This window comes from Anas platyrhynchos, chromosome 12, assembly GCF_047663525.1.
Source record: "Anas platyrhynchos isolate ZD024472 breed Pekin duck chromosome 12, IASCAAS_PekinDuck_T2T, whole genome shotgun sequence".
Classification (NCBI taxonomy): domain Eukaryota; kingdom Metazoa; phylum Chordata; class Aves; order Anseriformes; family Anatidae; genus Anas; species Anas platyrhynchos.
The window spans coordinates 13,542,101-13,563,971 of NC_092598.1; the positions used below are offsets into that span (position 1 = coordinate 13,542,101).

Here is a 21,871-nt window from a genome sequence, read left to right on the forward strand (position 1 = left end):
TCTTTTCATCAAAACTATATGTTTATTTATAAAAGAGAATGGAAAAAAATAGACCAAAGTGCTTTGTTCTATAAAAGACAATACCGTGGAGGTCGAATGCCTTAGACCTGAGTATCCATGGCATTGCAGCCCAGAGCTGGATGTGGCTGATCCAGATCTGGTGCTGAATATCACGGAAATTTGGAATTAGAAAGGTCAGCAAAGGATTTTTCCACTGATGACTAAAGGACTTAACCACACATCTCCTACTGATTTCAATTAGAGATGTATGGCCAAATCCCTTCACTGGCTTTCAAAGTTCAAGCCCAGTTAAATCCAGAGAAGAAAAATATATAATTTTTTGACTCCAGGCCTTAAATTGCCTCACCAATTGGGCCCATCTCTATGCAAAAGACAAACGGCCAGACCCTCAGCCAGCAGAAAGCAGCGTGCCTCACCCGTTCCATTTATCCACTCCAATGTGGGTCAGACTGAAGAAATCCATTCCAGTATTCCCTTGGTTTCGGCTGTACAATAGCAGAAGTTCACAGCTATACCAAAATTTTGAGTTTAAGTAATTGAATCTGGAGCTCCATGATGCTGCAGGAGCTACTTTAGGTTCTGAGTCAGTGGGGAGCTGCTGTGGTGCAACGCAGGGGTGGCATTAAGATCCCTTTGGAAATGGCAGAGGTGAGACAACACGGTCACCCAGGCAGCGGGATGTCTTCTCAGTGCTGAAGATTTCAAAGTGAACAGCAAAATTTACAGCTTAGGAAAAAAAGCACAATTTCCTCACCCTGGGAAAAAATCTTTGCCTGGAGCATCTTCAACACCAAGCACCAATGACTTCTCTGAACAAGTATTTTCCCTCAGCCTACACACTCTTTGGCCTTAATGTTTTTTATATCTTGACAGTGGTGTAAAGTTTTCTGCCTCAGTTTCCCCCAAATCTTGAAACAGAGACAGTTCTGAGACTTCCTAGCTATGAAACTGCAGCAAACTCTGTTTTACTTGGAGGCTCACGTTTTTTCATAAAGCTCGGTAACCTACAGTGCTCTGACATCAGCATCCCATTCTGCATTAAAAATAATCCGTGTATCTCTCTTCGACTGTAGGGCTGAAACTGAAAACAGAAACCTGGAAAGCATTGCCGCAAGCTGTCACTTGACGTTCGTTCTTAATTTGACTTGCTACGAAAATCTGGAAGTAAATTTTATGATTTCTTTAAGTTCTGGCTCATGATTTTTAAGTGCTTCCGATCAATAATGCTGAAACCCTTTCCTTGTTTTCAAGTCAACTCGTCCTCTGCAAGCAGTTGTTGCTTATGAGAAGTGAAGCTGCTGGGAGCGAGCACCTTCTCCACCCCTCTTGATTAATCTGCTGTGATTGTGCATCGCCATCTGCAGCAGGTAAATGAAAATCCATGGTGTAGTTTTAACAGGCATCAAAGAGGGCTGATGTTTTACTGACTCTGCCCTCCAGGGCACTCTGATCTTTTTTTGTGACAATTTTGGATCAAAGTGTTCTCTGAGTTTTCTTTATCAGAAACCTCCTATCAAAGTCTATGCGGTGAGCACTTTGACTTTCACTCTCCTTTCTGTCCAGTTGAACGCTAGCTCAGCTATGCCAAAGCAAGTCATTCAAATTCTCCTTTGGATGCATCTTTTATTCCTTCTGGCAGACTGAAAGGAGCCTCCTTCAAATATGAAACACTGCTAAAGCTACAAAAACAATCTCTGCCACAAAAAAGCCCTCTTGGATCCCTTCCTGTGAGCGTGTTTTGGCCTGGTTTCTGCTGTTTGTTTTATGTTTTGTCTATTTCATTTTTTTTACATAGAACCTATTAGTATCTTTACTTGCTTTTAATGTTGTGTGCTGGTTTGATGCATGTTTGATTCTGCTTCCTCCCCAGCCTCTGCACTACCTAATATTTTTTTCAGGCACATCTCAATACATAGAGAAGAGCTGTTATGGGATGAGGCCAAATTCAGCTGCAGCACTGCTCATAGCTTATCTCACACACTGGACAAGAAGGAAGATAATCGAGATGGGAAATGTGGTCTGCACAAGTGTGCTCTTCTTTCAACAGTCTGGCAGCCAGGTAGCCACCTGAGATGCTTATTAGAGCCCTTGGGTCCAGCATTAAGCACTGAGTTTCCTGATGTAGTAGCCAGTAATCCTCAGCATTCAACTCTCTCCAGTTCTGCACATCGTTTTACTATCAGAGGTAAAGAAGACGTGCTTCTCATTTCTTTGACAAATCTCTGCTAATCTTTTTTTTGTTTGTGAGTGCTTCTTCCTGTCCTGCGTGGTGTAAGATCAGGTGCAGGCACGGTGGTGTAAAGCAGTCCAGTCTTCTGGATTAAACAGGCATAAGCTCAGGAGTCAAGCCATAACCAACTGTCAAATCAATGCAAACAACTTTAGGTATTTGCGATCCAATTTATCTATTTTATCTGAAGGCACTTGTGAAAATTGTCTTTATCTATGCTTGTGCTGAATAATACTTAAAAAAAATATATCTCTTTTAGCAGGAAGGACTCTGCTGGAGACCAGAATCAAGTTTACGTAGCATCTAACATATGGCTGCTGATGATGATGGCTGATCACTGAAAAGAAGGTATAAAATGGCCCCTGCTAACGATCCTAAACCATGCCACGTGCTCAGCACGATTCCACTATGGAATATCACTGGAAAACCCTTTTCCTTTGCATCTCTGCAATGAAGGTACCTGTGAATGCTGTTAGAGATGATGATATTCCAGAAAGGTTGCCAGGAGCTCCAGCACTTAATGGCACTTTTGAGAGGGAATCTGTGAGTAAGAGGAAACACGTATGCCAAGTGCTTGCAGGGTAATAAAATGCACAAGGTTTGCATTAAGAAAAAAAAGAGCATTCATGCTTAGTCCTCTGTAATACAGCAATAGCAGCAAAGAAAGTTTTTGGACTTGAAATAGATGCTGAAGAATAACTCTCATTTTGAGCATTAACAGATGATATAAAAGCCAGCAGCTCACACCAGTGGGTCGCTGCCTTATAACCATATATAAATGTGCACATGAATAGCTGTAGACTGCAAGCTTAGGAGGAGTTGTTACAAATGAGACAGCAGGCTGTGCATATGATCTTGTTTTCTAAAAATATTTTTTGCAAAATCAAGAGCAAATCCTCTTGCCCTTTAAAATATTTTTCAAGTTTCTGATGTGTCTTTGTGTTAAAGTTGTTGCTTTTGTTGTTGTTTGGCTTGGTTTGGTTTTGGGGCGAGGAGTTCTTTTTTTGTTCATACCATTGGCTGGCTGGGTTGCTGCCAAGCAGAGTTTCCCAGCCAGGGCAAGCTACATGCTTTGAGGTAGGGTCCCATAGCAGCCTAAATTAATGAAGGTTCAGCATCGCTGTGCTGGTCCCTAACGAAACCTGGCAGAGGCACTTGCTTCCTTTTGGGGGGAGCACTGGTACTGCTGGAAGGGAGAGGACAGGACACAGCAGGAACGGGAAAGATGAGGCTGCAGCAGCACTAACTTAGAATGACGTAATAAAATGCCACGGGGCTACAGTCTTTGTAGAAATGCACGAAGTCCTGCTTTCTTTGAAGCTAAGGGCAAGATGGAGACAGATTGACACCCTGAAAACATTCTCCCCTTCTCTGACCCCTTCCATTTCCTTTCTACACAGTGTCTGTAACCTTGGGGAACCAAAACCTGCAGACAAATGCCAGGTTCCTCAGGTTATGCTCAGGTTGTTTGAAGCATGTGGACCCAGACTGGATAGAAACTGGTCACCTAAATCCCGCTGATATGAGTCTTAAGGGAGCTGATGCTCTCAGCATGCCTTTAGGAGAAGGTAAGGGAGCAACACCAGCCCCACGAGCTCAGATTTGAGCCCACACCTGAATCCAAGTTTGCTTTTCTCTTTACCAAGTCACAGCTTTGACTCCAGCGAAGGATTAAGAGGTGAGTTGTGGTTTATAAGGCCATCGGAGCTTGTCTATCTAAAAGCTGGTGCTGTATTGACTGCCAGTGGCCTGATACTTGTGTGTATGCATGGGCTTTGCATGTGCTGCAGAGCCACTTTCTACACCTGACATAACTTCCACTGGTTGTTCCCATGGCTGGGAAGGTCAAAGAGGGAGAGAATTAACAGAAATGTATGTAAAAAAAAATCAGGAAAGCATAAGGAATATGTCAAAGGTAGTCAGTCTGTTTGCTGTGCTTCATGGGATCCATGTCGCACTAGAAACTTTTTGCTGTGTGCTTTCTTATAGGCAAAGGTAAAACTCTGCTCTGTTGCAGTCTGCATCAACACACCAGGAGACAGCAGGCTTATCCCACTGGAACTGAACGCACGAGTCGGCCCTAGGTTTTGGGTGCCTTCTCTGGCAAGCGATATTTTCCCCTCAAAAGCAGGGCAGGTAAAAACAGGCCCAGGAGCTGATGCCCAATTGTCACACAGTGACAACGCGGCAGGGAAAGGCTCGGTGCAAATCCTGACCCTTGGGACACGTGAGGAGCGAGCAATCCCCTCTGGTGAACTCAGCAGGCCGAAGGCAGGTTTTTAAGAAGGGAATGAAGGCACTGGCAGCCAGCTGCTCAGAGGGACTGGCTCAGCTCTGTGGGCTGGGCTCAGGGTGGTGTTTGATGCTGCAACACACTGTAGAAGAGCAGTTCCAATCTGCAGCCCGTAGGGAACTTGCTGACTGTGTATATTTTCTTCCAACTCTGTTTTCCTTTTCACAGATGCAGGCTTCTTCAGATTGGTGGGAAGAGCTGAATGAGATCTGGTCAGTATATTATCGTTCACCATGGTCCAGAAGGAGCTGGGAATGGTTCTCTGAATTTAAGCTTATCCATATTGCTTGCTCAGTGCTGGAAATGTGTTCTACAGCAGTGATGTTGTGCCCTGTGGAAGATTACAACTGTCCCAGGTAAAGGGGAATCCTCTGGTGGCGAGATGTGGGAAGGAGCTGTGCTGGGGTAGGGCAGCACAGATGCACGTGCCACAGATGTTCCTTGTTTGAAGAGCAAAGAAGGAAAACGATTTAAAAAAAATTACTTTTCCTTTGTCTTTGCTCAGTGTCATGCCTGAGGGCATAAATGTCTTCAGTATAAAAATATATCTATATATTGCAGCTTTCCAGGTGATGGCCCTGGGCCACATCTGACAAACACCGGTGGTGTCTGCTTCCCATAGGAATTCTCCGAGATGCCTTCCTTGCTTTTCTCCTTTCCCTCCCCTCGGGCCCTTTAACTTGTCTGGCTGCTTCACTGTGAAGGAAGGAAGTCAGGCTGCAAGCCTCTCTCGCCAGTTCATAGGAAGGGAAAGCTGACTTCTGGAAACAGAGTGAAATAAGGAACGTCAGAGCCTTGTGCTGGCCTCTGTGAGCACAGAACTTCTCCTCCATGGCACTGCCACCGACACAGAAACCTGTGGTGATTTTCAGGGCTTTACATTCCCAGACACTGGCAGCAGTCTCAGACACTAGCTAAAGCAAGGAAGCCCTCAACAATGCCACTGCCCTTTGGGCTCTAGGAGTCCTCATGGGAATGGAGGCCCAAGAGCTCCTCGGCCAAGCTGGTGAGACCATTTTCTTCCAGGGCTGCGATCAGTCGCGCTATTGTGGCCTTCTTCCCCTCCGACTGGATAAATCTGAGCAGCAGCTGATAGGCTTGTTCATAAAGTCCCTCCCGGTCGTACTCGAGGGCCAGGTTATCGATGACAGGATCTCGCAGGGCCCGGCAGTTCCTCTGCAAAGAGCGACCCACTTGCTTCCATTTCTTGGACACAAGCTTGGCAAATTTCTGGTGGTCGTCTGGGGTGAGTGTTCTGTTGGCTGAAAGGAACGGAAGGCAGATAAAAGACAAGGTTTCATGGCTGATGTGATGTAGCCAGGGCCTGGCCAAGGTTTACTCAGTTTTTGGTGGAGCAGGGAGTGTGTTTGGCATGCACAGTGTGTTATTAAACAGCTGTGGAGCTGCTCTGCTTGCCCGCTGGTGTTTTAACACCAGGAGAGCACTGAGTTGGGAGCAGAAGTGGGAGCAGGGAGGCTAAAGGGACCAGCCCACCGTGGGCTGGGGCTTGTGCCCTCAGCGGCTGTGTCCCACAGCAATCCTCCTCTGCTGGAAAGGGAGAATAAACCGGAGTCCGTGTCCCCATGTAGTCTCCCTGCTCTGCATGTACGGGCTGGACGTGTCCCCTCAAGGTCCCCGGGGACGCTCTGCAGTACTTGTGCAGGGAGCAGGCGGGAAGCAAGGCGCTGTTCACACCACTCTGTGATCCCCAGGGGCAGTGGTGGTGGCTTGGGTGGCAATTTACCTGCTCCCAGCCATCTGCCCTGGCACCTCTTGGCTCCCTGCCTGGCTCAGGTCATTCCCCTTCTGAAGTCCTCCCATAATATCAGGGCATATGGGCTTGTCCCCACCCCACAAGCTTGTCACTGTCTATTTTCTCGTTTTCTCCCCTGGGATGAAAATGCCTCGTAGTTTGCCAGAGCTTGCTTTTCTCTAACAGGCATCCTCTTTATTTGTTCATCCTCTTTATTTGTTTCAACCTTTCAAAAGCAACTCAGCCAGGCTTTTCTGACCAAGGCCCCCTTCCCTACCTAAGCATCCTTGAAATACTGAAACAGAGCAGGAGCTCAGCTGTTTAACACTGGAAGCTGCATACACAGTTTAAACACACTCAAAAAAAAAAAAAAAAAAAAACAAAAGGTGATCTCAAGCTAAAATTGCAGTGTGAGACTATCTCAAAGCTGTCTACAGTGGGCTGACACCAGAGACAGACAGACGGTGTGCCTCAGAGAGCCTGGGCTTAAGCAGTCCCGGCTGGAAGTGGGGCTGGTGACTTCCACAACAGCCTTCCCAGTTTGATCCAACCCTGTGCTGTTGACTCACCTCGACCAAGTGATGTGGAGGGAAAGAAAACTACTCTGTGATTTTTGTTTCAGTATGAAGGAGCTTTAAAATGTGAGGAGGCTGGAAAGGGACACAGCCTCTGAAACATCTGGCTCGGAGTCACCCCAGGAAGAAAAGGGCTGAGGTGTGTGGCAATATCTTAATACTATTCGACCTCCTTCCTTACAGGGTGCTGCAGATCCTTGATTTACCTGAGGTAGACCCCAACATGAACATTCATCCTCCCTTTTTGCCTTGAGGCAAGGAAAACTGAGGGCTCTTTGGCTCAGTCCCAGCCACTCACCAAACTGCTGTCCCTGAAAGAGGAAGGTGACTTGCGGGGAAGGAGAGCTGCCTGGGGACGGTAGAGACGGGGAGTTGAGAGACGCGCAGTCCTTTGCAGGCAGGTTGTTGTTGATGTTCTGGTGAAGGATCAGGCTCTGGAGATACTCCTCGAGCTCGGTGATCTCCTCATCTCGCAGGCGGTCAGGCTGTAACACAAACAGCATCAGCGGTTGGGGCCGGGATCGCCGCTGTGCAAAGCCCTCGGGGTTTAGCTGGAAGGCACCTTGTTGGCGCAGCTTATGGTGATGGTGTTGAGAGAGAAGCAGTGAGTTGGCTGCAGCACGAGTTGTAAATCGGGAATCAAGTGAGATAATCTAAAGGAGTTCTGACCATAAATGTGTGAATTTGAACCTGTAATGGGATATGAAATAGGCAGTCTCCCCTGGGTTTCTCACTGCTCACAGGTTGCACTGAACTGCTCCTAGGCTGGGTTTATTTTCAGCAGCCCTCTGCAAGAAATAGGGTGCACCACAGGTGGTGGGGTTCTCTGATTTACTCCACATGAGGGTCAGACCCACAGAATAGGGTGGTCTGATCAAACAGCTCATGGCCACCAAAGCAGGCAGCTCCTGCTACTCCCTTTCTCTCTGTCTGCCCCTCCATTGCATAAGTTTTGTTCCTAGCACTTTCTACATTCTCCGCAAGCCAATTTTTCTTGCTAACTACGACCTCCAAAATAATCTGACCTCCAAAGAGGTCAAGACAGGAGAAAGGGGGTAAAGAAATAAGTCAAAGCACATGGGAAGAGTAAAAGTGGGTGAGTGCTGTGACTTGGTTCAGTGTTTAGCTTACGTATAAGAGGTTGGTTCCCAGCTCTGCCCCCAGCCAGTGACTGAGCTTTCTCACTGCCCTGCTGTTGGGCAGCTGTCAGACTGAGTCAGTTGTGGGGAACAAAATAAGCCCATCTCTTTGTCCAGTCAGCTAATTCAGCAGAGGGAGGGAGCAGCAAGTAGAACTTGACAGGATTTGTGATACGTGTTTGGTCCTGGGCTGAATGGTTTGCATTTCATCTCCGTGCTTGCAGAGAAGCACCCAGCCCAAACACCCTCTTGTGCCTAATCGTCCCAAGGAGTTGGTGACCATCTATTTCTGGGGATCACTGAGAGGGAACCAGAACTGTCAGGTATTGCTAGTTCCAGGTGGTAAATAAAAAAGGAGACAAGAAAGGCAAGGAGTTTAATCACATCAAGAGCCTTGGTTTTGTGCTGAAATGACAAGATCCCACTGTTCTTGCTAGCAGGGTTAGTGTGCCAGTGCCAAAGCATGAGATGAGCAAGATGTTAGACGTCATCCCTGAGAGAGAGCCATCGCCCTCAGAACGGCAGCCTTCCTGCTGGCAGCAGATGCTGCCTGTCCCCGCTCTGTCACAAGCCCTTGGTGCAACGTGCAGTGTGTGTCGTGCTTGTTTCTAGGAGTAGGTGCCACTGCTGCTCAGAGGAGGAGGTGTGCGAGGCGGGGGAGGAAGGTGCTGGGCAGCGATTGCTCCACACGGGACTGCTCTCCTCCCTGCCAGCCTCACGGGTGTGTCGAGACACGTTGTGCCTTCTGCAATTCCTCATCTGAGTGGTGATAACAGCCACAGTAACTGAGCCACACAGAGACTGCAGTGGTTTCACAGAATCACTGTTGGCCAATTTAGGTAAGGCTGTGGCTCTTCCAGGTAAGTGCACAGATCATTTCTGGGGAAGGGCAGAGCTGTTTCTCCATAGTACAGCTGGGAGCTGAAGGATGGAGAATTCAACAGCCCAGCATGCTGCAGCAGAGCAGGATTTGCAACCCCCTTCTTGCCTCCTGTGCTCCTCATTGCTGCCTTGCTTCCCTCCCTCTCCCATTCACCTTTTCTCTGTAGATGCACTCCAGGCAGCGATCCTCATCCTTCAGCATGTTGTCGAGGTGCTCGTTGCCAGCCTTCAGCTCCATCTCTAGAGGCACCGTAGTCATGGCCAGGGCGAGCTGGAGGTGGTTCTGCAGGGACTCCTGGAGCACCCCTTCCCGGTAGCTCTGCAGGAAGCGGCGGCAGTTCTCCTGCTTGCAGAACTTGAGCTGCACGATCAGGTGCGGGTGGCTGCAGTGCACTTTGAGCATGTCCACACCATTCACGCTGCCGGTGGAGTCTGGCAGGGAGAAGCGAGCAGAGTCACTATCCAGGCATGAGACAGACAACCCAGACCCACTCCCATCCACCACCAAGCCTGCAAGGGAGCAGCTTTTGAATCGTCTTCTCTCTGTGATAAAGTCCTCGGGGATGGAAAACCTGTATGCAAAACCAAGAGGAAAGGATTAAGTTTTTGCTGCCCTGCTACCACAAATCCCCTGAAGCACGGTGTCCAGGTGGTACTACAGTCCAGGTAATTATCCCAAAACAGTTTATTGGGAGAGCTTTTGAGTTCAACTTTCCATTTCTAGGACAGAAATGGCTACACTAAGCAGGTAGCACAACAGAGGCGTGCATCTTATAGATGAAAATGCACAGTTCAGCTCGGTGCTGAGCCAGGTTCCAGTCCCTGTGACTGGAGTTGTGTGCAGTGATAAAGGTTCTGGAAAGAGACCTAGTGTTTCTTCCCCACCCCGTAACACGAGGTAGCTTCTGGCTGGCTTGGAGCCTTCAATGCATCTCACAAATGGCAAACAACAGACCCAGCTACACATGACAGACCCAGCCACAAAAATTTTGGTTGCTTGAGAGTGGACCTTGACTAGTTTAGCTTCTTTGCACAGGGAATTAATTCATGGTAAAATGTCAGCAAGGACAAGGCAGGGTTGCACCCTCTAACATTAGTGCAGGGGGAGCATGAGAGACATGGATGAGAGAGAGAGCTCAGGGCTTTGTCCTCCCTTCTCCCAGCAAAGTTTAATTTGGATTAGCCATGTACCCTGACCTTGTCTCCCCTGGGATTTTATATGCTGATGATGAAAGTTTAAAGTATGTGTTTTTCTTTTTCTTTTTTTTTTTTTTTTTTTTTAGCAGAGTCCCGTGGGAGGCTGGCTGTGGCTGTACCACTTCCAGACCCGAATTAACCTCCCGGCCTGTCATTGCACAGGGCAGTTCGGCTGTATCAGCGCAGACTGGCAATATATCAGGTATTTCTAAACCACACATTAAGGCATTATTTAGATGTGCCCAGGGGAGACTTAAGGCAAAGCAGACCTGTGTGCTCTGCATTGGCTGGGACAAGTGACCTGGCGTTTAAATGTCTGTGCTGATGGTGGCTTTACGGGGTTTACACAGGGCTGGTTGCATCAGAAGTTTTAGTTTGGACTAGATGTGTGACTGGGACTCTGCACCTAGGAGAGAGATTTTAATTCCGATTGTAGTTGCTGATCAGAAATGTCCTTTTGTTTTTATTGGTTCCTTCATGTTGTTTTTTTTTGTTGTTATTGTTTTGTTTTGTTTTTGGAAGTGCTGAGCAAACAAACGCTTATGCAACAGGGCAAGAGCTGTACAAAAAAAAGCTGTAAAAAAAAAGCTGTACAGACATGGAAACCTTTATGAATGGTGTACAAGACAGCTATTTCAGAAGAGAGAGGATTTTGCACTCATTTCTTCATGAAGCTTCTGACAGCTTCAGACTTCATGTCCTTTTTAGGTCTGAATGGCATGGTAGCATTTAACGTTTCTGTGGGCTTTCCTTTAAATGTGCGAGCAGATTCACATTCCAGTGAAACGAAGCAAGCATAAATCGAGCCTAACTGGACAACTGTGTTGAGCTTCCTGCTGTTTCAAATCTTGGGATCAAGCTGCAAGACGAGCTGGGCTGTACTGGATAAACTAGCCAACTTTGCTAGACTGATGTCTGCCAGAAGAAGTTACAGGATAACCGCACAATCCCAGCTAATCAATATAGGCTCAACTGTATGACAGGTAAAGAGCACTGTGAGAGCTGTTCTAAGTAAATATGATAAACTCTTCAAATTAGTCTGCAGTCAGATTGGTGCAAGAGTAGATACAGAAATGTATTTCCATTGCCATCTGCATCTCAAGGCTTTTTTTGATGTAAATACTGCTAAGTGCAGTTGAAGTTAATGTAATTGTGGTTGTTTGTATCAGAAAAGAGCTTCTGCTGGCTATCACTCATTTAAAAAGTAGGCTTCTCAAAGAAGAAATCATGTTTCTCTAGCAGAAATTAAAGATTTTTTCATACTAGTTGCTATCTTCTCCCCTCCCACATAAATGTGTTTAAATAAACATTCACAAAGCAGGATAATTCACAGGATTGTTCAAGTTGGAAGGAAGCCCAGCAAGTCTCTGGCCCAACCTCCTTTGCGAAGCAGGATCAGCCCTGAGATCAGGCTCCGGGCTTTATCCATTCCGGAACCCTCCAAGGATGGAGAATGCACGGTTGTTCAGGGGAACTTCTTGACTGTCCTTGAGGGGAAAATGTTTGTCCGTATATCCAGGGTCTGCCTTCCTTCTTGCAGTTTATGCCTGTTGTCTCTCATTTCTCATGCACCACTACAGAGAGTGTGGCGTTCCCTCCCTGGAGGTAAGGGAAGGCTGGTGCTAGGTCCCCCTGAATTCTTCTCTTCTCCAGGCTGAACAAGTCCAGCTCCCTCAGCATCTCCTCACCTGGCAAGCACTGCAGCCACCAAGCATCTTGTACTGCAGGGCCCAAAACTAGGTGCGATGTTCTAGATGTGAAATTCATCTTATGAATTTCATGAGGTCCCTGGTGCCCCATTCCCCCGGCCTGTCCATGTCTCCCTGCATGGCAACCATGTCCTTGAGCACATCATCTCGTGCCCTAATTTTGGGGTCACCTGCAAACCAGAGTCCTGCTGTGAAGGGAGATGCCAGCCCCTCCATGTAACTGGGCTTTCCTTCTGACTCGGCTGCCCCTGCAGGCGGTGTGGGCACCTGAGCACAGCACTGGCAGATGTTTCTGAGCATCAGGATAGATGCTAAGCCCCACAGTGCTGCTGATAATGAATCTCTTTCCTCTTTCTGTCAGTTCGTCTCCTGCTTGCTCTCTGGCTCACCGGCAAACAGGCTGTGTGAGACTGCTCTGCATGGAAGCAGAAATCTCTGAAACATAAACGGGCTGTAAATCCTTGGAGAGGCTCCTCTGTAGCCTCCTAAGGAATAGACAAGCACAATCCAAGGCTGACACAGAATCCTGAGGTAAACTGAGGTGAGACCTGCAGAATTACACCTTAGCCAAAAGAAGAAACCTTCTCCTGACTACAGCCCATCTAGACAGATTAATAGCTCCAGGAAATGGGCACACAGCTGAACACACCTGAGTGCTACAGCAGCAATGGGTTCACCAGCTGGAGGGCAGTAGGTGGCCGTTCCGGTAGCCCATCTCATTTGCAAGGAAGATATATTAGCAAGAATGACAGCAAAGGTTTTATATCCTGTTGTGTGTCCAAACTCAAATCCCAGCCCAAACCTCGGCGCTCCCCTCAATCTGGCACCAGATTTCCTTACCCCTATGTGTGAGATTAAAGAAAGGCATGGCATTGCCTCTACGTGAAGAGGCGAGACGGTCAGTTTGCCAAGGTATCAGAGAGGACGGGTACCTGCTAATGCCAGCTTCAGTGCCTTGAACACGCTGGGTTTCTTCTGGGAGCTTTCGTAGAGAGACGGCAGAGCGATAGTCTTGCACGTTGACTGCAGGAAGAGGTAAGCGCTGCCGATCCAGGGAGCCGAGCTGCCTGCCATCTTCAGCACCCTACAGAATCACACAGCTGGGCTGAGAGACAATAGAGACAGTGGCCTGACACTGGGTGAGTACAGCAAGCAGTAAGCACAAGCATGAAGGGATTGCAGGGATCCACCCTGACTTTTAGAGGAGGTAGCAATGTTGTCAAGCAAGCGTAACCTTTAAGGAGTTCATTGCTGTTCTGTAAAGCACAGCACAGTGTGACATGGTGTCATTAAGACTTGGCAGCTCACAAAGCTCTGAGTTCATTCTCCACTGGATCCCATTCATTTCTAGCCCAAAGAGACTCCAAAGCAAAGAGTTTCATTCCTCAGCTAAGGAAGGATGGTTGGGGTGCTCCAGGGGCACCCAGCAGTCCTGGTTCTAGCACATTCACCATCACCTGAATCCCTGCTGCACTCAGAGGTCCCCTGGCTGTCCTCGCTGAGGGATACATTACAGTGCCCACAGCTCCCTTGCTGCCACATGATTGTGGCCCCTCAGGAGGGAAAACTGCGTACCTGAGGGATCAGTGCACGGCCTAATTTCTCCCCAGCACAGAGCCACGTTACAACCAAGCTGTACTCTGGGACCAGAGACTGCAGAAGGCAAACTGAAGGTTGATTTCCCTGAGAGTTTACATCAAAAAGGTGTCTCAGGTCTCTCTGCACTGGTGAGCTTTGACTCATAGACATTCAGCCAGACCCTTTCATTTTACACCCTAGCTCATTTATGATTCTTCTCCCATTATTTGCCTCTTGCAGCAACACTCCTGGACAACAGCGCATCCAGCCCTCCATCTTCATCGTGCCTGTCCCTCGCTGGCCAGCTAACACAACACTGCATCTGCTGCAGCTGCACCCAGCTCTGCTTCCCAAGGCAAAGATGAACCAAAACACCTCCCAAACTCCAGCTGCTCAGCAGTGCTGACACCGGGCAGTGCCAGATCGAGGCTGTGGCTGCCAGAGAGCATGCAAAGGATGGCCACAGCACCGCAGGAGATGGGCACAGCACCGCTCCTTCCAGGTGCATCCACGCTGCCTGAGCACGTCCACGAGCTGGTTGCTGCAAGCTCCCAGGAGCTGCTCCCACACAGAGTGGAGCTCGCAGCCAGCCCTTTCCGCACGTCACAGTGACGAGTAATTTGGGGACTTCTGGCTCAGCCCTGTTCCCAAGTCCTGCCCACTCTTTCTGACTACTTGCTTACACCTCTGTCACACCACCAGCTGCTTCCCCACAGGCATCCCTTCCCTCCTGCCTCCTGCCTTCATCCCTTCCTGCCTTCTGCTGTGTTGTGGTGACCTGGCAGTGTCCCCCAGCCTGCTGTCCTTCAGATTGTGGGTGTGAAGGTGGCCACATCTTTGGTCACTGGGACTGACCACCAGAGTGGCCTGCAAACCATTGCCATCCCTTGCAGCATGACAAGTGCACCAGGATGTAAACGGGGACCCACCCCGTTTCCTTACTATAACTTGAACTGAGCCCAGCATGGAGCCTTTTACTGGTTCAGAAACTCCAGGAAATAACAAGTGAATCATGAAGTTCATACTGAAACTCCAGGAGTTCAAGAAATGCCTGTGGGATGGGGAGCGAGTGTTTCTGGGTCATGGTCTCCCAGGACACACAGCCCTTGTAGAAAAGCATCTCACAGAGGTGAGATGGTCTGGTCTGAACCTCCGAACAGAGGGAAGTGTGGGACTGGGGCTCCCATCTCCTTCCATCTCACAGAAAAAAGGTAACAGAAAGCTCAGCAGCACCTTAGAAAACAGCAGATGGGGGATATTTAAACAATTTAACCCCTTAATTCATCATCTCTTCCAGTGCAGCCACCCAGCTGCCCCCTGCCAGCCCTGAGGGGCACATGAGTACAAGACCCGGCTTGGTCCTGCTCCCACCACTGCAGCACAGACCCCATTTCCCTGCCCAGGGCAGGCCCTCACCCCTCTGCAACCACCCGGACAGTGCCAGGAGGCCTGCAAATTACCCCCAGCAGTAGGAAGGGGCCCCTGGCTCTGTCATTCCCAAAGCCTCGGGGGGCAGCGGGTGGCTTGCCAAGCGTTTACCCCATAGCAGGATGCTTTGCCAAGCCCAGCCCGAAGCCCCAAGCACCACGCCTGCCCATCCCTAGCTCCCTTTTTGCCCGCTTCTGGCGCACGGCCGGCTACTCAACGGCGAGCTGCGAGGGGGCCGCCTTCGTGTCAAGGCAAGAAAACACCGCCGCGATTTCCCCCGCTGCCCAGGCATTTTTCAGGAGCTGGGACACAGGGGTCCCTGCCATGCTCGGCCCCAACCCCAGCCCCCTCTGCGTGCCTGCAGGGCATTCCCCCAGCCCCTCCAGCAGCTCCGGGCGGGTTCTTTACCTCCTGCAGCCGCTGCCGCCCGGCCTCGGCGCCGCTGCTTCCGCCTCTGCGCTCCTGCAGGGCCACGGCACCGCCCGCTGCTGCAGCGCTGCCGGGATGGCGGGCGGGGGCCTGGGGCTAAGCCCTGAGGGCAGCCAGAGCCCTTGGGCTAAGCCCTGAGGGCAGCCGAGGTTCCCCCAGCGCTTTCCCCTTTCCTCCGGCCCCTCCGCGGCCCAAGCGAGCGTTGGTGCCGCGCCAAGGCCGGCAGCAGCCAAAGGGGAAGAAGAGAGGCTCTGGGCCTCCCTCGCCTTCACGCCGCTGGGCTGGGTGCTGCAGGGCGGCCGTGGGCTCCGGTGGCAGGAGGGTGCCCACCCTGCAGCTGCTTGCATGCGTGAGGATGTGTAAGGCACAAACAGCTCCCTTCAGGTAGCTCGGGAAGCTGCCCGTGTCTGGGACCGGGATCCTGGTCCCGCAGGTGCTGACAGCAGTCGCTTGAGCCCCCAGCGTGGCTTGAGGCTGGCGGGTCCTGGCTGGCACTCGTCAGCTTTCCCCCCTGATGCTTCTGAGGAGAACGAGTGGTAAATGGGAAAAGGAAGATTGGCTGGGTCGGTAATTAGCGAAGTTCAGCTCTCACCCCCTCCCTTCCCTACAGCTCATTTTAATGAGGTGTCCTGGGATCGTTTCGCTGGGAAGGCAGCAACCCCGCAGCCTGGTACAGCCGCCCTAAGGAGCGCTGTTTGCTCGGGGTTAACTGTGTGGGGTTTCCGCTGCAGGCAGATCCAGCGGGCTCCGTGGGTCCCAGCACGGTGGGAGAAGGAAGAGAGCTGCCAAAAGAAATGAGCAGGAGCCCAGCACCGTTTGTGAGAGGAGACCTTCGGGACCCCACTTAGTAGGGGCAGAGCAGTGGCAGGGACATCAGCCTGGTCCTTGCGTCTCCTGCGGGATGGGTCAGGCAGCAGGGTCCATAGAGGTGCTGAGTTCAGCTGACGCTCTGGTTTGCTCCTTCCCACAGGGATCTGTGATAGATCGCCCGTCTCTGAGCCAGGCAAAGCTGTGGGAACTCCACCAAGAGCAAAGCAGCTTTTGTGCAAATCCCCTGGTTCTGTGGCACGCAAAGCAAGGAGCTGGATTTGGATCCTCAGCCTCAGGTAAGAGCATCCTGCCCAGGTCTGGTGTAGGTGTCCTCCTCTGAGTGAGGGGGAAGCATTATCACGTATAAAATGTGTATACAAGTATAAAATACATACCTATTTCATGCCATTTTACAACAACATTTCCATGCCAGGAGCTCATTTCTTAGCTAAAGGAAAAATCTGCATGAAATAAATCCTAGAAGGGGTTAATGCAGGCGGGCTCTCCTGGATGCTGATGTCCCCAGGGGCAGGCAGCACCCAGGGCCCTCAGCCAGGTGCTTTCCTGCTGCCAGCTTGAGACAGTGGTGAGTCCAGGTACCCAAGGGTTTGTGGGGTTAAGTGGCAGTAGGGGCTGATCCCAAGCTTCCCCTATAAAAGACCAGGAGTTGCCTGCCAGGGCCAGGTGGGGACAACCAGGTGGCTTGCAGTGAGGGGCTGTCACCCATTTCTGTCCCCTAAACATCTTCCCTTTGAAGTTAACCTCTGTGCAGCGTGCCAAGGGAGTGAAAGAGGAAAAGGTCGCTGATAGCAAGTTTCTCTTCCGCCAGCCCTTGCCGAGCGGTGCTGAGCGAGCATCCCGTGTGGTGAAATCAAAGTGCTCGATAAGCACTCCGAGTCCCACCCCACGGTTCCCTGTCTGGGGAGTGACGCTGTCGCTGAGGGGAGAGGCAGAGACTTGGCCAGCACAAGATTTTGGGGGTCTGGATTTGGTGGGGAAGGCCGGGCTGGGCGAGGATGGGGGCTCCCACCGAGCCTGGCAGCTCCAGCGTTGTGTATTAAACCCTGGGAGGAGGGCTGGTGCTGAAGTAGGAGCCAGGCAGGCCTTTTAACGCGTGCATTCCCATAAAGCATGTCGCAGCATCCCAGCTCCCACCCCGTGGGCAGGGAAACCGCCTCTTGGCTGTTATTTTTGGCATCTCCTCCTCCGCTCCTCCCTCTGGGGCACAGGCTGGGGAGCTGCAGAGCATGGAGGAGGACGGGCTCTGCTCAGAGGTAACGCTGCTTCCCGCTCGGGCCGAGGAGGCTGCCGGCGGCTTCCCCGTGCTCTCCTGCTCCTGCTGGGGCCAGGGCTGCCCTGGTTGAGCCCTGCCCGCTGAGGGCTGACAAAACTCGACACAACAGTGGGCACAGCCTCTCCTTCATGCGGTCGACACCTCCGATACCTCGGTGGCTCACGTGAGCCGGCCCAGACCCCGCTGTCCTCACCAGGTGGACCCGGGCCAACCCACCGCGTACACAGGCCGTGAGCCACGCTGAAAGCCACGCAATTACTTAAACTATCGCTAATTATTTTTTGCTCTCTGCCTTCCTGCTCTCTCAGGCCATGTTTTGAAGCTTTTCCAAACGACTGCCATGACTAGAAATGTTTTTCTACTTTCTCAGAGGTTCGCAGTCTTTTCACATGACTCCAAGGGCTTAGGCTTTAGGTAAAAATACATCACAAAAATAAAAGGAGCTGCACATGTGAGATTTTAGGAGTGGTTCAGCATTCTGGCAAATGTCTATTGGAGGGATTAAATGCAGCTAAAAGCAGGGTCCAAGCTGTCAGGCGACTGTCAGAGAAAATGACAGAAGATAGCAAGTTCCCAGGAAGGAAGCAGGACTGTATTATTTGGCCGCTGTAGCTCTCAGTGGTGGGTGGAAAGGGGGTTGTCGCTGATACGATGGTAGATAAGATAAAATAGCTGCTATGCTGCTGCTGTCACACAAAATAATGAGTCACACTTCAAAGCAGTGAATTCTAGAAAAATATTTAGTTCTTTTTCTCTCTGCATTGTTTTTTGCATCGCTGCCCTGTGCTTGCTTCATGTTTTTCAACTCGTTCCCTACCTAAAGTACCTCTACAAGTGTAGGCTTTCAGTTCAAAGAAAACTGTGGTGCTGAGATAACGCTGTGACTCCTGGACCTGGGCCTTCAAAAGCAAGAGGGCATGCCCAAAATTCATAGTGAAGTCGTGAGACCTTGCCCAGTCTTCAGTGCTAGCCCAGGAAGGGGAATGTTTGCAGGCTGTAAAGCTCTGTCATTTAAAAATTCCTTGCTTCCTTATGAGAGCAATGAAAAACTCTTATATTGGTGGTTTTATTTGAGCAGAAATGTAGAAGATGGATGAAAGAATTCCGTACAATGCTGTCAACCTCAGCCTTCATCCCAGGTGTTTATTCTTTTGCCTTGTAGCTCACGTGAAGGGTTAATCAAAATGTGCTTTTGCATTTCTAAGTCAGACTTGTGTAAATGCAATTTATAAGAAGTGGATTAACTGTAATAAAATATTTCTGTCAAACTGCCACGTCTTATTTCCGGCAAGGGTCACTGTAATTAAGCTACCGGGTTCTGCTATAAGCCTTTTGTTTTGCAATCAGTAAAAAATGGATGTGTAGGGCTGTTTTCTGTGCAGAGCTTCTGCTTGCAAAGAGTTTTTTGTTTGTTTTTTTTTTTTTTCCCCTACAGTTTGAGAAATCTGTCTCAGCTTTTTGAATACCAGGGCAACAGTGCTAGAAAATTCCCTTGCATTTTTATTACTTAGAGTAGCAAAACCTTGCTGTAGGAAAAATAAACTTTTATTTTCCAAAGGTTTGATCTTACATCTTTAATTCTTAACAGGTATCACGAGCTTCCTAGGCTTGGTTGAAAAAAATGTGTAAAACAATTGGCCAGTGAATTTTCCCTGTTTTTATGTTGAATTTCAAAATTTGATAAAGTTTCAAGTTTGAAAAAGTATTGACCTTCTCTGCGATCTAGTCATGTTGGTTTGATAAATCCTAACATGTCTTTCTTTTTTTGAACAGGGAGCTTTGAAAATTAATTGCCATTTTGGAAGTTTCTCCAATTTTTAAACTTGACTGACTCAGCAAAATGCTTGCTCCAGTCCCAGAACTGTGGAACTACATCCCAGAGGAAATCCTCATCCAAATTTTCTATTACCTTTCCCTTCAAGACAGATACACAGTCTTCCAGGTGTGCAAACAGTGGGCTAGAGCTGTTTCTTCTAGCTCTGTTTGGCATTTCACGGAGATCAGGTAAGAGGAGCGGATTTCTGAAGTCTGAGTATCTGCAGGAATAACAAGCTCATTATGTATCAGTGCACGTTGAATATCTACACCCCATATACTATAACATCCACCCCTAGACTGTGACATTATTGACGTTAATTTTGACTTGTGTGTGATAGTACAGTTCATAACTAGCACGTCTTTTTATAATAGAGGAAATTGTGTTATGCTGTTGTGTTATTTTGTTTGCTTTTTTAAAATGCTGCTGATGGTTTAGGTGTTGGGGGAAGTCTTACATTCTCAGGTAAGTTCCTTTAAGTTGCTGTTTAAAAATGACAAGAAACAAAGTTATTGAATAATCATCCTCATCATGACACCTACTTCTCTGATGGGTCTTTTTGGAGACTGGCTCCTCTCGCCTCCTCTAACAGTTTGTTTTACCTTTTCAGATGTGATTCAGAGGATGAAGAAAGCATGCTGCAGAGCCTGGTCCAGTTCCTCAGCCAAATCAAACACCTGAAGATTGTGTTTGACCAGTCCAAAGAGGGCAACCGGCAGAATGTGAGGCGCATCTTAGATCTGTTGGCAAAACAGAGTCACAAACTGCAGCAGCTGTGCATCGTGTGCCATGGGGAAAACCCCTATTTCTACTCTGGCCAGGACATCCTACAGAGCATACGGAATATATGTGATGCTAGAAACCAGATAGATCTGCAGCATATTGATTTCCGAAAAATGCCCTTTACCCTTGATGATGAGCTTGTCGAACTCATAGCTACCACCAACCCAAACTTGCACAGTTTGTTCATCAACAACCGCACCCTGGTATGCAACGTGGCGCCGGACACCATTAGGAAAGTTCTCAGAGCGTGTCCCAAACTCTCAGCCTTGGGGGTTTACTATGCCAGTTTGTCTGATGATGTATTTCTGGAACTGCTCAAGCCAGAAAGAGCAGCTTTCACGCATTTAGACATTTTCTGTGAGCGCCTGGACAAATACATACCTGTCATCTCAGAAGAGCTCTGGGCTGCTGTAAGTCAAAAGCATCCTCAGCTCTGCGTAGACCTAGAATTTGATCATACAGTCCCTGCCTGCAAAATACCACGGATCCTAAAGCTGAACATACCTGTGAGCACGCTGCAACTGAACACCTTTAATTACATGGTAAATCAGATCAGGTTTGTCACCCAGAGCTACAGCAGTACTTTAAAGAAGCTGACACTACAGACCACATCCTCGGATGAGTTAAATTCCTCGCTAATAGATCTGGCTAGGCACTGCCAGAAGCTGCTGGAGATCCACTGCTACTGTGTGGTGAGCCAGGAGGTGGTGGAAGCGTTCCTCACACACTGCCCCAGCCTGAAACAATACACTCTCAAGATCACCAAGGAGCGGCACCCCTGGAAACCAGTGACAGTTCAGTGACCTCCTGCCTTCCTGGGCAAATTGTGGGGAACTGCGGGAGTACAGTGAGAGAAGCTTTAGGGCTATGAGGAAAATGCTGTAAAATGCCCTCTGAGCTTGCTGAGACCATGCTATTTCACTATCACTGACTGTTCAATATGATGTACGCCCATTCAGCAGACTGAACGTTTGTACTCAAAAGTAAAAGGGTTATACAGAGAAATAGAGTTGCCTATTTTAAACTTTTTTTTTTATTATTGGAATATGGAGAACAAGTCTATTTTCTTCTCTGCTTCTTTATTTAGCAATAGAAGGAATGCCAAACATCCGTCATGGAGTTTTACAGAGGAACCCAGTGAAATTTAGTTTTGATTTTAAGTTTTAAGAGAACTTCAGTCAAATATATTGTGTCAGGTGTCCAGCAACTACTTAGATGGACAGTTAAAGAAGTAACAGCTTCAGTGCAGCCATTTTGTGTTCCCTGGGGTACTTAGCTGTGGGCGATAGCAACAAACTGTGGTCATCTGATGGAAAATCCACCCTAAATTTGGTAATTCCTCTTCTGGCATTTTTGTGATCGTGAGCTCACCCAGTATCCAGATGTCAGGTAACTCCAGTTTGGAAGGATCTAAATAGGTTGTGAACTATGTTAGAAGATGCAAGCAGGAAAAAAAGCACTTAAGAAAAAACACTGGCAAGGTAGTAATAAAAGGCAAGTAGTAGTCTGCAAATATCCTTTTCCATCCTTTCTTTCTGATTCTCAGGAACACAGATTTCCAGGTTATAATTTGAATGCCTTTTGCAAAGACTTTTGCTTTCATTAAATTGTTAATGTGTCTTAGGAGAAACAAGAGCATTTACGGATTTTTGTACCACCTTGCACTCAACAACTAGCGGCAAAGGTACCTTGAACCTGAATTCGGATGTGTGTGTTTGCCTGTTGTGCCAAAGATTTTGGTGAATTGTTATTTGAAGAGCAGTTTATCCATGGAAATAATCCTGGCATAAAGCTACGTTGCAAGCACCTATTTAGACCTAAAAAAAATTATTATTATTATTAATAATAATATTAACAACAATAATAATAAAGTACATTGCCTGGTAGATTATATGTGTAGCTGTTTTCATCAGCCTCTCATCTCACTGAAGAGC

At 48.6% G+C, this 21,871-nt stretch overlaps 2 protein-coding genes and 1 long non-coding RNA gene across 9 annotated transcripts; 2 read left to right on the forward strand and 1 right to left on the reverse strand.

The window, feature by feature from the left end:
• Positions 1-2: 2 nt before the first annotated feature.
• Positions 3-15,581, reverse strand: TRADD (TNFRSF1A associated via death domain). 2 transcript variants are annotated; one of them, XM_027466483.3, is made up of 5 exons: positions 15,214-15,581; positions 12,732-12,883; positions 9,048-9,325; positions 7,171-7,357; positions 3-5,806 (listed from the first exon to the last, which is right to left on the reverse strand). In XM_027466483.3, the coding sequence occupies exons 1-5, from the start codon at positions 15,579-15,581 to the stop codon at positions 5,502-5,504; spliced, it is 1,290 nt and encodes a 429-aa protein (XP_027322284.3). In that variant the 3' UTR covers positions 3-5,501. The 2 variants fall into 2 exon arrangements, with proteins under 2 accessions (XP_027322284.3, XP_071899916.1); XM_072043815.1 differs by having other exon boundaries at positions 12,732-12,904; positions 15,214-15,338.
• Positions 9,319-11,759, forward strand: LOC140003484 (uncharacterized). Its single transcript, XR_011812254.1, has 3 exons — positions 9,319-9,559; positions 10,177-10,292; positions 10,859-11,759. It is a non-coding gene; the product is annotated as an uncharacterized lncRNA (long non-coding RNA).
• FBXL8 (F-box and leucine rich repeat protein 8) lies at positions 12,929-21,823 on the forward strand. 6 transcript variants are annotated; one of them, XM_021276500.4, is made up of 4 exons: positions 12,929-14,588; positions 16,205-16,340; positions 19,112-19,342; positions 19,765-21,823. In XM_021276500.4, exons 3-4 carry the CDS (start codon positions 19,179-19,181, stop codon positions 20,738-20,740), a joined length of 1,140 nt encoding a protein of 379 aa, XP_021132175.2. In that variant the 5' UTR covers positions 12,929-14,588; positions 16,205-16,340; positions 19,112-19,178; the 3' UTR covers positions 20,741-21,823. The 6 variants fall into 6 exon arrangements, with proteins under 6 accessions (XP_021132175.2, XP_005025794.2, XP_005025793.2 ...); XM_005025737.5 differs by lacking the exon at positions 12,929-14,588 and adding an exon at positions 15,454-15,593; XM_005025736.5 differs by lacking the exon at positions 12,929-14,588 and adding an exon at positions 15,481-15,618.
• Positions 21,824-21,871: the final 48 nt, after the last annotated feature.

Excerpts from the sequence above, each read along its gene's own strand:
- TRADD (XM_027466483.3), bottom strand. The coding sequence starts at position 15,581 with ATGCAAGCAGCTGCAGGGTGGGCACCCTCCTGCCACCGGAGCCCACGG. Across the intron at positions 12,884-15,213 it reads GGCGGCAGCGGCTGCAGGAG|GGTGCTGAAGATGGCAGGCA; the intron begins GTAAAGAACCCG and ends GTGATTCTGTAG. Across the intron at positions 7,358-9,047 it reads AGTGCATCTACAGAGAAAAG|CCTGACCGCCTGCGAGATGA; the intron begins GTGAATGGGAGA and ends TTTGTGTTACAG.
- FBXL8 (XM_021276500.4), top strand. The coding sequence starts at position 19,179 with ATGCTTGCTCCAGTCCCAGAACTGTGGAACTACATCCCAGAGGAAATC. Across the intron at positions 19,343-19,764 it reads TGGCATTTCACGGAGATCAG|ATGTGATTCAGAGGATGAAG; the intron begins GTAAGAGGAGCG and ends TTACCTTTTCAG.